Below are 15193 nucleotides of genomic sequence, written 5' to 3'. Positions count from 1 at the left end.
CTTACCCGATACGCGTTTCGAAAGCGTGAAACGACGCACTTCCGAAACACGTGGGAAACGTCCCCTTTTTTTGGGAAGCATGCTTCCCCCTCACTTCCCTCTTTTTTCCATTTTATTTTTTATTTTTTATTTTTTTTCTTCTTTTTTCGCTTCCCCCTCACTTCCGGTTCGCTTCCTAGGTTGCTTCTGTTTCGCTTCCTAGGTCACTTCCGAGCGGTTCGTGATTCGCTTCTAAGTAGTCCCACGCTTCCCGCTTCCTAAATTTTTGAAAGTGCCTCGCTTCCCGCTCCCGCTTCCTCGATTGGCAACCATGGTGTTAACTTAAAACTGTTAAAAATTATATATATAATCTCCCCGTACACCGCACCCAAGTTTTTTTAAAGTGTCGCATTGTTGAATCCGCACCCGCACCTATGTAACATAGTATATACCGTGGTTAAGGCAGCTTCAGCCCAAAATCTTTTTGGAACATTTTTTGAGATAAGCAAAGTCCTTGTAGTTTCAATGATACGACGATGCTTTCTCTCAGATAAACCATTTTGTTGAGGGGTATTTGGACAAGATCTTTGATGTGAAATCTCACTTTCTTTCAAATAATTTTTGAAATAATTAGACAAGTATTCTCCCCCTAAGTCCAATCAAAAAATTATAATATTGGTTTGAAATTGATTTTGCACAATTTTGTGAAATTCTTTGAAACATAAGAATACATCGGATTTTTGCCTAAGGAAATAGATCCAAGTATACCTAGTATAATACTCAATAAATATGACATTATAAGAGATCCCTCCTTTATACATGACCGGAGGGAGTCCTTATACATCCAAATGCACAAGTTCAAAAGGTTTGGTAGAGATAAAAGTTCTAGAGCCAAAAGGAATTTTCTTCATTTTTCTAATAATACATTCATTACATATGAACTCTTTAATACAAGAGTCTTTCAAAAATGGAAAAAAAAGTTAACTTAGATACATTTGGATGACTTAATCTTTGATGTCACACAGAAATATCTTTTTCCTTGACAAAATCACAAAATAATTTTTTAGGAAGATGAAGAAAATTCATGTAGTAGAGATTTTCCCCCCTATTGCTTTCCCCAATCAGCTTTTCTGACCGGCGATCATGCACCTAACATTTTTTGACGAAGAGACCTCATACCCATAATTCGAAATTTGAGAAACGGAGAATAAGTTTAAATTGAGTTTTGGAACAACTCCAACTTTAGGTACTAGAAAATTGTTTGAAATGTTTGAAAATGTTCTAATACTTTTAGTTTCTAAATTAGTTCTATCGATCGTAGAAACACACTAATTATAAAGAGGTTTTGTCCATCCAAGATGGGTGGCTTGGTTTGACCCATCACCCACCATTGAATTGGGTTAGGTGGCCAAGTTGCATCCTATTAAGACGTTGGTCACCCCATCCAAAATGGGGCCTAGACCTAGCCAGAGCCTCCTTACTTACCCTGCCAAGCTGTCATAGGGACACAGCATTGTGGCAACGTGTCTATAACGATACGAGTTGTCATGAACAGACATGTTGACACAGACACCAACAAATACAAGGATATTAGTTTTAAGAATTTTTATAATCTAATATTTTTATATTATTCAAGAAAACGTTCTTTTTAAAACGTTCTCCAAAAACCATAGAAAGCTCAAAAAAAGAAGTTAAGAGGATTTAATTATCCATCAAAAAAATAATAGTTTATCAAAAAGTTTTTTATCGATTATATTTTAAAAACATCCTTGTCCTTGCATCACAAAAAGGTGAGAGGGTACCACAGTAATCTCTCACACTCTTATCTCCTTTAATAACATGAATTTTCTCTTGAAGAAATATTTTTGTGCCAAATCGTTTTGTACAAACATATTTTTGGGAAAAATTCAACTCTCACATGTTTTTTTTAATTTAACTATACTTGCCGCAATCTTGAGTTTCATGCTATTAAGAAACCAAGAGAGAATTTCAGCATTTTCGGCTTCCCAATCTTCCACCTTGATGAGGTAATCTTTAAGTGCTTTTTCTCTTTCTTCGTCACCATTTATTTTGGTGAGAACGAGTTTGGTTCACGTGGTACCACTCACATGTCCCCATAGCTTCTTTCCCATAATACGGTGCTCTATAGCGGCGGCCTACATCAAATAGTTAGAGTCATTTAGCATGAATGTGATCATTGTCATAGATTCTTTTTTGCCTATCTTGATAGAAATAAACAGGGCTTATGAAAGATCTTTTCTTTGCAATCACGAACTTTGAAGAAGCTTCACACAATCCCAAGAGTTTTTGGCCCAAATACCATATAATGAAATAAGCGAAAATACAAAAAAAAACCCAATAAGGGTCAACAAGAACACAAAAAAATGTGTAAAAGCACTAGTCCACCAAGGGGCAATACAATATCCAAGAGAAAGCAATCACAATAGCACTACAAGTGTAACGCCCGTGAAAAAAAAAATCACGTCCGACTCGTGTCAGACACGTGCCCTGCATGTGTTGGACACGTGTCGGGGTCTGGGCAGCTTTGTCGGGCCCGGATCCGGGTCCGTACCAGACTCGAGCCCAACCCAGACCCGAGTTCTCGAATCCTCGAGAACCTGCGTCTTTTAAAAGACGCAGGCGTCTCGGGCGAGGGTTCAAAACCCTCGCCCCTTCTCTCTCATCTGCTCCGCCCCCCCTCACGCTGCCGTCGGCGATCGGAGACGCCGGCGAGCGATTCCGTCCGGCTGCCTCCCCTCTTTGTTCCCGGTGTCGCAGGATGTCGGCGATCGATGCCGACGGCGGCCTCTGAGTCCGACGACCTTCGAGCAGCTCCGCCCGACAGGCTTCCCACGCACCAGCAAAACCCCCCTTTTTGTTGTTTCTCCCTGCAGCTGCCGCCGGGAAGAACTGTCTCCCCTTCAGCCGTCGGCGACTCGCTGCCGGCATCCTCAGCCGACGACGACCAACGTTCCTCCATGCAGTCGCCGAGCGTCGGCGATTCGCCGTTGGTCGCCACTCCTCTCCCCTCAGCTTCTCCCCCCGTTGTTGTGGTCGTTCGAGGTATAAACCTCTTCTCCCCTCTCTTCTTCTGTGTTGGTTTGGTCGAAAGGGAGGTTGAGCCCCTGTCGACACCTCTAGTCGGTAGGGGGGGGTTAACCCCTCCCCTGCCTCCTTTTTTTGAAGTCTGTCGGCAGGGGGCTCCACCCCCTGCCTCCTGTCTCGGCAGGGGGCTCTGTCCCCCTGTCCTTGTGCCTGCCGGCAGGGGGCGAGGCCCCCCTGTCGTTGCTCTTGTTTTTAGGCAAGGGGCCCCCTGCCTTATGTTGTTGTCCCGGCAGGGGGCGGAGCCCCCTGCTCGCCTGTTGTTTCTCGGTTGGGGGCGGGGTCCCCCTGCCTTTGTGTTGCTTCTCGGCAGGGGGCTTCGCCCCCCTGCCTTCTTTTGTTTGCCGACAGGGGGCTAGGCCCCCCCTGCCTTCAGTTGTTTCCCCTGCAGGGGGCGGAGCCCCCTGCACCCTCTGTTGTTCCTGGCAGGGGGCGGAGCCCCCCCCTGCTCTCATGTTGCTCCTCCGCAGGGGGCTCTGTCCCCCTGCCTCCTGCGTTGTGCCAGCAGGGGGCGAAGCCCCCCCTGCTTTCCTGTTTTCGAGCAGGGGCTTGCCCCCTGCATCTCTGTTGTTCTCCGACAAGGGGCTTTGCCCCCTTGCCTTGTTCTTGCTGCCAGCAGGGGGCTGCGCCCCTGTCTCGTGTTCTGACAGGGAGTGTTCCCGCCCCCCCTTGCCTTGATGCGGCAGGCGTAGTAGGGAGCCTCTGCTCCCTCCCCTGCCTTTCTTTGTGCCGGCAGACAAGGAGCTCCTGCTCCCTGCCTCTGTTGTTGTTGCCAGACAGGGCTGAGGCCCCTGCCTCTGGCACTGCAGCCTGCAGGAGGCCTTGTTGCGTCTGTTGTTTCTCGTTTATCTTACGGCATATACTAACGTTCTAAGCTCTCCAGGTTGAACGGTGGATCCAGCTCACCCTCTGTGGCTCGAGCTCTTGTTTGCCTACGCTGCATGTGTACGAGGACCCGCAACCCCTTAAGGTAGGGGATTCTTGCGTGAAAGGACAATGAACTGATAAATGCTAAAATGAGGAAGATAACTAAAAGAGGATGATATATATATACGTATAATATATATACATATGTCTTTAGCTTCAAGGATGCGGTTTCGCGGTCCTTGTCCTCTTTACTTTCTCGCACTTTCCTTTCTGTCGCCGTTGCGCTATATGTGCCTAGGTTTTCCATTCCTGTCTTTACATTTCATGTCTTTTAACTCAAGGACGCGGTTTCGCGATCCTTGTCCTCTTTACTTTCTCGCACTTTCCTTTCTGTTGCCGTCACGCTATATGTGCCCAGGCTTTTCATTCATGTCTTTACGTTTCATGTCTTTTAACTCAAGGACGCGGTTTCGCGATCCTTGTCCTCTCTACTTTCTCACACTTTACTTTCTTGCTGCCCTGTGCTTTGCGCCCTGGCATTTACTTGCTTATGTCTGCTTTGTTCTCCAGGATGCAAATCCTGGTCCTCCTTTACGTTCTTGCACTTTACTTCTTGCATTTACTTATTGCCCCGTGCTTTATGCGCCATGGCCTTGCTACTTGCTTTACTCTTCGTACCTTACTTTCCTATTGCTGTCGCACTTATTTTTGTCCGTGTGCGTCTTTACTTTGCTGTCGCTCTTCGTGTATATGCTTTGCTCATGCATGCATTCTCATTTATGCCGTATGCTTCTTTACTTATGTTTATCGTTTAATCGAGGTGCAACCCCATGCCTCGTGAGTCGTCCTTCACACTTGCGTAGTCAGTATAGGATCCCATACCTCACGAGTTGCTTACGTAGTTGCGCGCTTGTGCGTTACGATGATCGAGGTATGACCTTATACCGCGTGTGTAGCGCTAGCGTTCTACCCTCGCAGTGCAGCTTCGCCCATCGAGTCTTGCCCCGCGATTTGTCATTGTATTAGTCTGTGCACGAGTAGGACGGAGATCCTAGCGAGGTACTTGCGCCATCGCTAGATCGGCGTTACCTCGCCTCTGATGCAAGACCTAGTTCTAGGTTTTCTGGTCAAACCCAGATAGTAGCGCTTTCCTTCCTTCATGAAAGTATTGTTGGATTACTTGCGAGGAATCCATGTTTCCCTTGTAGTTGTACTCTTAGTCACATACGATATGTTTGGACTACGAAGAGCAGGACGAAAGGTCTATAGTAACCTCTAAGTGTGTATTGACATATTAAGCTAAATCCTGTATGTTGATATTCGCCTAATAGGCAGATTGCTTGCGATTGTCTAAAGGACCCGAGCACGATAAGTTGGAACTTGAATGAGTTCACTGTGGGCTTCTGTAAAGCAGATGCGTTGAGGGATTTCCTGTGAGAGATATGTACCCCTCTCATCGTAGTTGTACTTTTAAACAGGTACGCTGCATACTACGATGAATAGGATGAGAGGTCTATGTCTACCTCGAACATGCAATGGCATGTGTTTAAGATCACAAGAGTGATGTTTCTACCCTCACTACGGATTGACCCTTTTCATCGTGGTTGTACATTTGAATAAGTATGTTGCGTACTGCGGTGAGTAGAATGAGAAGTGTGTAGTTGCCTCGAACGCGCAATGGCGCGTATAACTCACCTAAATAATAATCATGCGCCTTCACCGGCAAGATGCTCGATTGGGTTGAAAGACCAGAGCATGTAGAATGGGACGGTGGTTAAGAAACCCTCTGTCGTGCACATTCTGGACGGTTCATCAAGAGAGAGGACGGATGGTACAAAACTCCGATGGACAGTCATTAATGACAATCTCGGGCAAAGATCCGACCTTCTCTAGTCATCGGAGGTTAGGAGAAATCCTTCAGGCCACTTCTACAGAAGTTCGGATGCGCATCCATTGGGCCTTTGTTTGCCTTTGAGGATTTACTCTCTTGGTCACAGACCGTCCCCTTAGGAGCGGACTCAGTCAGTCATTCGGGGTATAATAATATATATAGCATAATGGACCCCCGAATCGATCTCGGTTGTTTCTACGTTTTGCCTTGTGCGTACCCACAACGGCCTGCTCAATAATGAGACAAGATATAACTTATACACATGATCATGAGATATGCGTATTGTAACGTTCATTGCTTGCTTGCTTGTTAGCTCGGTAGTTCGGTGCGCTACTCGTTGAGCTATGTACGCCTGTCGAGGCGTTACTCTAGTTGGTTAAACTGGTTACGCAGTTTTGCTATGTAATGACTAGCTTCTTATACTAGTTTATTGCTTATCATAGCTATTTGCCGATGGGCTGATCCATCCAATGATACTTGTATTATGAGTGTTGTTATGAATACTTGTCTTATGCAATTGCTTTGCTTGACTGGTGGATAGAGTTAGTTACTCTTCACCTATTATATCTGTGAGATTGCTATAGTTGCTTGTTTAGCACTATAATCCTTATTGCTCTTATACGTAGTTGTTTGCCTTACTAGAGCCTTGCTTACTCTACAGCATATTTGGTTAGATCTGCTAGTCTTGTTTGTTCCTGCTTGAGCTAGTGTTTATCTTACTTATTGCAGTTTTTGTTCTTTCTTGTCCTTTGCACCCCTACTAGTCTGTTGTGAGACTGACTCATTTCATGGGCAGGTTATACAGCTTGCGATGGCACAATGACGCGATGCATTCAAGGCAATGCCCTTTCCTGACGTTGCGCTCCTGGGGATACTTTTGATAGATGTGGTATAAAGTTTCTTGAAAGCATCTCTTCTGACTAGAACTCTTGATTTCTAAAACTGTATTACCAAAACATGGTTCTTCTTTTCATTTCAATAAAATATCTACTTGAATTGCAAATCAGTTTACAAGGGGCGTCTGCTTTTGGTTGTAATGCGCCCAAGGTCTAGGGACTTGTTGTTTTGAACCTGATCTTCCGCTGAACTTCTGTTTTCCGCTGAACTTTTGTTTTAAACTCTGATAAATGATTGATTTCAAAGTTTTCAACATTTTTCATAAAAGGTTTCAAGTCCACGATTTTGGGGTGTTACAACAAGAGACGCTATGGGGCAACATTAATATAAAAATATATATATTTCTCTTGGAAATGCTTAGAAAAGCGTTAAGAAATACAAAGGGGAAAGTCCCTATTTATAATACAAAGAAGAAGGATTGGGGGCAGCCCAACTAGCCATTGGGCTAGCCCCCAACGGTCATATTTATGATCGTTGGGAGCAGCCCAGCGACTGTTTGGGCTCCCCCAACAACCATATTGAATATTTAAATAAAACAAACAAAGAAAAACATCCTCCAGTAGGCTAACACCTATTACATGGGTGAAATGGCTGAAATACCCCTGATCAATATTTCAATTTACATAGAACAGAAATATATATATATATATATATCACTGCCACCAATATCAGCGATAATTTCAATATCGCGAGAAATACCGATATTTTAAGGTAGCCGATATTAAAGGTAATATCTCACGATATTTTCAAAATATCGCCAGAAGAAAAAATATCTCGATAATATTGTGATGTTTTTTGGAAACTCTTTTTTTTATTTTAAGTTTGCATTTCCTATTTTTTTGCTTCTTTTATATTTTAAAACCTTTACAACATATTCCTTTATATTTTTAGAAGAAAAATAATGCAAAACTTGTTATTTTCTTATTTTTTGTTGCTATTTATATTTTTTCAATTTTTAAACTCCTGAGATTTATCAACTTTTGAAAATCTCTCTGAGAAATACCCTTGTCGAGAAATTACCTTTAACGATACAAGTGAATATGATACATATATATATACAACACATTATTTAACATTAGTCTTATTAAAAATGTTCTTAAAAATAGTTTTGAAATGACTGATCTTGGATTTCTCACATATTTTCTTAGTATTGAGGTAGCATACTCATTTTGTGGGTATTTATTGACCCAAACTAAATTTGCAACTGAGATCATTGATAGGTTCGAAATTACTGACAAGAAAAGAGTCTATAATCCAGAAGTCATTAATGCAAAAATGAAAATTGACGATAGAACTCCTCTGGAGGATCCCACAGTATACTGTCAGATTATTGGAGCTCTCACATACTGCTCTATCACCCGACCTGATATTTCTCATGCAAATCATATTGCAAGCCAATTTCAACATTCGCCAATTATTGTGCACATAAGTTCAATTATGAGGATAATTAGATATATTCAAAAAACTGTTTTCAAAGGACTTTTTTTATCATCTAGTCTGAACATCAATTGGCAGACTTCTTCACCAAGGCGCTACATTCTCCTAGATTTTATTTTCTCCTTGACAAACTTTTGGTGATCGCACTGCAAGTTTGAGGGGAAGTGTTAAGAGATGTATGTTTATGTATGTATGTATATATATATATGAATACATATATATATTTTGTATTTAGTATATATATATTTTTTATTTTTATTTTTATTAGATTATATTTAGGATTTATTTGTTTTTTGTATTTTATTTTAGTGACCAATGGTATGCTGGTCATTTTGACCACCTAGCTGTTGGGAGGCCCCAATGGCTAGTTGGTCTCTCTCCCGTCTTTCTATCTTGTATAAATATGGAACCTTTGGTCCCTATTGAGGCATGAATGTTTTATGCATTCTATCATCAATAAAATATTTACTTTCTATATTGTGAGTGTGTGCTATTGTGACTCTTGTGAGTTATGTTGTGATCTTGCCCTAGTAGGCATTGTGTTTGGCTCTTGGAAATATCATTACATGGTCTTCAGATAGCAGTTGAATGATTTGGGGCTTTTACAAATTTCATTCCATTAGAGTTTTTTGTTCATACATTTACACTATTTTTCGATAAACCATTCCGACCTTAGTTTTGTTTTAAATTCAAAAAATTGTAAGCTATCACTCTTTACTAGCAATACCATTTTGCTCACCAATCAAAGCAGAATATCCATTCTTCACACATGACAATAACGTAACTTTTCCAAGCAAAGAAATTACGGTAAGGAAAACATCTTACCATTAGTGTGACTCACACCAAGAGCAAGAAGCACTTCCAAATTATTTGGATCAACTTCCATTGCACGCATCATTGACGCGATAGCCTGCAATGATAGTAGTCAATGTTATCCATAGAATACTTTCTGAAAGATTTAGAAAGGGCAACCGAAGCTAACTTCGACATGCACTCCATTCATTTCATACTTGGTGATAGAAAATGGCGCCTAGTTGCACCAATTAGTTAGAAAATGATGATGAGAAAAATGGCATACAGTCATCAGATTTCTTAGAATGGCAAGAAACAAGACAACTCTGACGTTCAGAAATACTCTTTCTGCCAGAGAAATCACATTTAGACTAAGCATCTCCAAAAGTCAAAAGGAAATGCAGCATTATATTGCAGCACAACAGGCTTAGTAAATGATCTAGCCCTGACTTAGTGCCACAATGTTCATAAGAGTAATGAAAAGCTGGCTGTATGTAAATTTAGACATTGATTTAGTCTACTCGATCATAGATTGTCATCTTAAATAACATCAGATAAATATTTCTATTCATTTTCTTACAACGAGTTCCGAGCTTTTCAATACAGCTAACATTTGGAACAGAATAATTTTGATGATCATACATTTGGTGCATTCCTTGCTAATGCTAGCCATGAAATGGTACAGCTCCTACAAGTTATTCTTTTATTTCTCTGACATTGGTAAACCAGATAGCTTGTTTCCCTTCAGTAGCTTTGTTAATGATGTCTTGGATTAAGTTGATTGTTGATATTTGAATTTTTAATCAGAAGCTTAGTTTTGGACATCTATCAATTTTGAGATTCAAATACTCACTAACAACCAATTGTTCAAGTTGACAGATGCAACCATCAGTTGTTTTTCTTGATCTAGATCCAATTTTGGGCAGTTTCTTATGTTCCTTGATGTTTTTCTTTTTTATTTCATTATTTTCCTGTATTTTTGGTATCGTTTTCAGTTTTACAGCTTTGGACCACTTTGACACCTGGACGGTCATGTTGATTCAAGATCAACAGTCTTATGATGAAAACATCATGAATTAAAAACTTCACTAAGAATTTACCTGTTGATCATCATCATTTTCTGCATGTGTTATTCCAAGCAATCTCCAACCTTCAGCATTGTCAGGATTCTTCAAAACCTCAGCTTCCAAAGCAAGCACAGCTTCGCTTAGAAGACCTTTGCGGAATAGCTCCTGGCCTTCTTTCAGTGGATTAGGATGCCCAACATAAGGATTTTGGTCAGAAAAAACATAGATTGTTCTTGAGGAATCTGAGTGCTGCTGACCAGCCACAACTTGCTCTTCTACAAACCTGCATATGCATGTAGAACGGTATTATGAAATGCTGTGTTCTGATAAATTTTTGAATGGTGTATGACAAAAATTATAAGAAAAAAATATAATGAAGACAAGGAAATGTGAACTGATGAAATGCACGATCTTTATGAGATACATAGCATAAGAGTAACGGCCATTTACAAGAGCTACTTGGACATATCAAGGAGAAACAAAAGCAAATTTTCACAAGACTTCAAATCACTTTCATGTTAAAGTTAATGAGGCAGTTAATCACACAAAAACAATTTTCATCACTATATTCCTAGACAATTAGCAGTTTTATGTTATTGTGTGTTTGAGAGTTTTGCAAAATCATGACAAATTTTATACTCCACAAAATAACAAGAAATTTGCCATAACTATCTCATGCACAATACACAGTACAATAATTTTCTATTAGTTTACTTATACATGGCGAACTTTGGAGACATTTATATTATAAAAACATTAAGTAAAGTTATTAATAGATTAAAAGTATACATTTGGTTTTACAATAAAATCCATAATAACCTAAATGCCAGACTAGCGCCCGTAAATTACAAAAGTTCCAGCCAACTCTTTATAAACCACATTCGGCCTTGGAAAAGAAAGGCAACAAAGAAAAGACAGTGTACCCTTTCATCTCATGCTTAAAGGGCTTCATGTAAAGCTTCTTTCATTAAAAAAAGGTGTGTTTTCAGAAACAGTGAGTGGAACAATGAATATATATATATAGTTAATGTTTGCTACCCTCGTGGGTAAGGAACCCCCTAGTAAAAAACTGTAATATTTTTAATTTTTTTATTTTTGTGCACATCTGGCCCTCCAAATGTGATCTATATGTTTTGGTTAGTAGAAACAGGTGCTTGGATCTGTTAAGGATAGGACATGAAGGGTATTTTGGTCATTTCGTCATTAGCTATATCAGTCCTATTGTAATGCAAACTCTTGTACCTCTTTCTTATAAGTAGAAACATAAGGATGTCTCTTCCTGTATGAAAACAGAAAGAGGAACATCCCATATTTTCTCTACTCTCTTCTCTTCTCTACCAAGTTCCTCAAGGGATGAGCCTTAGACAAATCTGATGCGCTGGTTGCACCATCTCATGAAGCATTATCCATCTTTATTGTTGACTCGATATGAACCTGCAACAACTTTTGGGTCGCATTGACCACTTTAACCAAACAGTTGGCATATCAGTTTACTCCTCGGGTCTGGACAACATGGGTTGTATCGTCCTGATGGTGGGATCATCCACATACACCACCACAATCTATCGTGCAACTGTATTGCGTCTCTCCCCCCCTTCTCTTAAAATGTCTCCTATTTCTTGACTGTAACGCCCCGAAATTTCTTAACTTGACAAGTAAAGTTTTTCTGAGGGAATTCCCTGAAAGCCTGAACTCAGTTGTTCTGAAAACCCTTCAAAAAATATCTTTATATTTTGAAAATCAAGTTTTGCAAATCCCATGCATGTTAGCTCGACAATCCAAACATGCCCACGGCAAAAAATAGCAGACAGTTGAAAAGAGTACTAAATTCTTAATAAAAAGTCATTGTACAAGGAAAATCAACAGGGAGGCCCAGCCCCAGTTAAAACAAAAATCCAAAACTCAAAACCCTTCAACGACAGCCAGAAGTCTGGAAGGAAAAGTATAGCCTCAAGCCACGTCGCAGGCACTGTTGACTGCCTGTCGCCGCTACTCATCACATGCCCATAAAATGGGTCAGTCTCGTGAAAAACTAGTAGGAAAAGAACAAGAACAACTAGCAGGCTATCTAACAGGGATTCGACTAACAGGGTGCCGCACCCGCGTCGACGCGACTCGACGCGGGTGCGGGTACAGGTGTGGCACCGGATGCGGTCAACCCGACCCTGGGTGAGTTGACCGCACCCAGGGTCATTTTGGTCCAGTCTTCTACAACCTCCGATCTCTGGAGGGATTCGAGCTCGACCGAAGGTCTTCTCGAGTGTATCGTTGTTCCCTTTCCGGAATCTGGAGGAGAATGTCGGCGATGGGTTGGGGGTGTGGCGTGGACCACTTGTTTTCTGCTGTTGACGCCCTGGAGGCCGATCTAAGAGACGAGACAGTGAGGAAGGTGACGGCGAAGAGGAATGTAGACGACCATTTTCCGGCCATGTTCTCGCCGGATTTTCACCATTAGTCAGGGTTTTCTGGGAAGGACGCCATGGATTTTCAGAGAGAGAGAGAGAGAGAGAGGGTTCAGGGTTTTGCGTGAATGTCAATGTGAGTGTCTGTCCGTGTCGGTCTGCATCTTTTTGTGCCCTACTGAATCCGATCTTAGTTGGTGTTGGGTCATATTCATACGTGACCCGTTCACAAGTCGTGGGTCACTATGGTTTCAATTCGCACCTGATCCGGGAAATAACCAACTACAATATGGTGTAACTGATCTTGACTGGGATGCCAGATCCGAACAAAAAACGAACCCACACCAGTCCGATATCCAACTTAAACCTTTACGCTGACATGCAATCCATGACCTGGGCCACCAATTGAAAAACGCCTTGCAGTAGGGGGGAAAGTAGGTTGGATACAGATTGGATTACAGTTGATCCGATTTTGAATCCAGAAGGATTTGATGATGTAAATCTGGATTTGGAACTAGTATATATATATATATATATATATATATATATATATATATATAAGAACAGCTTAACAGCTTAACTGTTAGCTTCTTAACCATACTTACACATCTTACCATTAAAACCGGAAAACTCAACTTTTCATGGTTTGCTTTTGCCTCTTTTTGTTTTTTATATAGATTTTTTTCCCTTTCCCCGGACCCTCCTTTTATATATATATATATATATATATATATATATATATATATATATATATATATATATATATATATATATATATATATATATATATATTACATTTTTGCCCCTGCCGCACCCCCGCACCCGGGTTTTTTGGAAGTGCCGAATCCCGGCACCCGCACCCGCATCCGCACCCGCACCCATGTGACATAGCTAGCAGGTAAAGCAGCAAAGCATACCACAACAGCAATAATAAGAAAAAATATACTGCACGGGGAACTCACCAGTATGCTAGCACGTAATACCATAAGTATGCAAAAACAACAGCTGAAGGGTGAGCATGCTTAATTTAGTTATCACTTGTTAACCGGCCATGCGGGTACGTACATGACACACGAGCCGAAATAGTCGAGACCAATCCGAGGGTTTATTATGCTATGCATTTTAAGATACCTCGGTTGACTGACTGAATCCTATCCTAAGGAGACGACCGGTAGTCGAGAGAGCAAGCCCCCAAAGGCCCGGTAGAGATGCATCCAACTTCTGCAGAAGTGTTAGGCTATCTAGTGCAGCCCCTTTCCCCTAACCTCCGATGATCGAGGAAGCCGAGTCTTTTGCCCGTAAATAGCCATTAATGGCATGTCCATCGGAGTTGGTACCCTTCGTCCTCTCTCTTGGCGAAGCTAGGTCGAATCGAGCGCGACGGGAGTTTCTTAACCACCGCCTCATTCTTCATGCCCTGGTCCATTAGACCCAAACGAGCATCTTGCCTGTTAAGGTGCCTCAGACCCTTTAGGTGTATTCTAAATCAGTATCATTGCACGATCAAGGCCTAATCTGCCTCGTAGTACTCATTGCACCATGCCAACTATATTAGAGCTGCAATAGTACCAAAAACCAAACGTTTGCCCAAACTCAGGAAACAGCAGCCCTTCGTGCAACGAAGCTCTTGTCTCGAGTTAGAAAAACCAATATCTCATTTCGTAACTCACTACAGAGTTCGAACGTTTGATAATTGCGCTCTTACGCTAGGCTAAGCTTTGCTGTTGAACCCTGTCAATCCACGGAAGGGTTGAGACTACAACATTAAAAAGAAGAGTGACATATATATATATATATATATGTAAGAAATAACAGAAGCAACAACACATGAAATCAACAAGGACCAGGATCGTGAAACCGTGTCGTGGAAGTAAAAGACAAGAAAGGAAAGTGCAAAAAGAGAAGCCTTGGCACATATAACGCGACGGCAACGAAAAGTAAAGTACAGAAGAGAAACGGGACCAGGATAGCGAAACCGCATCCTGGAAGTAAAAGACAATAAAGAAAGATACACTAAAAGGAAAGCCTTGGCATATATAGCGTGATGGCAACGATAAGTAAAGTGTAGGAAAAGTAAAGTGCAGGAAAGGACGTACATATATACTATATGTAAATGTCTTAATTTATTAGTTAAGTCCTTTGTTTTTAGTAGTTCATTGTTCCTGTAACTTTTTACGCAAACCCCTACCTAGAAGGGGTGCGAGGGTCTATACGCTTGTGAGCGTAAGTGATCACTGTCTCAGGCCGCGTAGCACGAGAAGGCTCCGTGGTGCAACCTGCAAAACTAAAAAGGTCAATATGCCATAATACCACGAGGAACGGGTCCGATAAGACCTGCAGTGGTACCGGACCCCAAATGCTAGGGTAGACAGGGAGCTCAGCTCCCTGCACAAGAGGGAGCAGAGGCTCCCTGCCAAACCCACCTCAACAGGAAACAGGGCAGGGGGGCGCAGCGTCCTGCTGGAAAGCAGGGGGGCTTCGCCCACTGCTGAGAGACCGAAGGAGGCAGGGGAACTTCGCCCCCTGCCGGCCAAATACGGGAGGCAGAGGGGGCAGAACCCCCTGCTGGGAAGCAATAAAAGAGCAGGAGGGACCTTCGCCCCCTGCTGGAAAGCGCAAGGCAGGGGGCAAAGCCCCCTACCGAGGAACACAGGAAGGCAGGGGCCTCGCCCCTTGCCAAAAAAGGCAAGGCAGGGGGCGAAGCCCCCTGCCAAAAAACACAAGGCAGGGGGGCGAAACCCCCTGCCAGAAAAACATAA

At 42.0% G+C, this 15193-nt stretch overlaps 1 protein-coding gene across 2 annotated transcripts in view; it reads right to left on the bottom strand.

Annotated features, from left to right (window-relative positions):
- LOC149818272 (peroxisome biogenesis protein 5-like) overlaps window positions 1-15193 on the bottom strand; it is a 140637-nt gene that overhangs the window by 80749 nt on the left and 44695 nt on the right. For both annotated transcript variants that reach the window (XM_089986037.1, XM_089986036.1), the window contains exons 9-10: window positions 10066-10315; window positions 8999-9083 (exon numbers count right to left, since the gene is read on the bottom strand). In XM_089986037.1, the coding sequence (XP_089842163.1) occupies window positions 8999-9083; window positions 10066-10315 (335 nt within the window). The remainder of the gene's footprint in view (window positions 1-8998; window positions 9084-10065; window positions 10316-15193) is intronic.

The sequence above is a fragment of the Nuphar pumila genome, chromosome 13 (genome assembly GCF_984573655.1).
Source record: "Nuphar pumila chromosome 13, dmNupPumi1.hap1.1, whole genome shotgun sequence".
Lineage (NCBI taxonomy): Eukaryota > Viridiplantae > Streptophyta > Magnoliopsida > Nymphaeales > Nymphaeaceae > Nuphar > Nuphar pumila.
The sequence above is the reverse complement of the archived record's forward strand: the minus strand, read 5'-3'. Positions and strand labels throughout refer to the sequence as shown.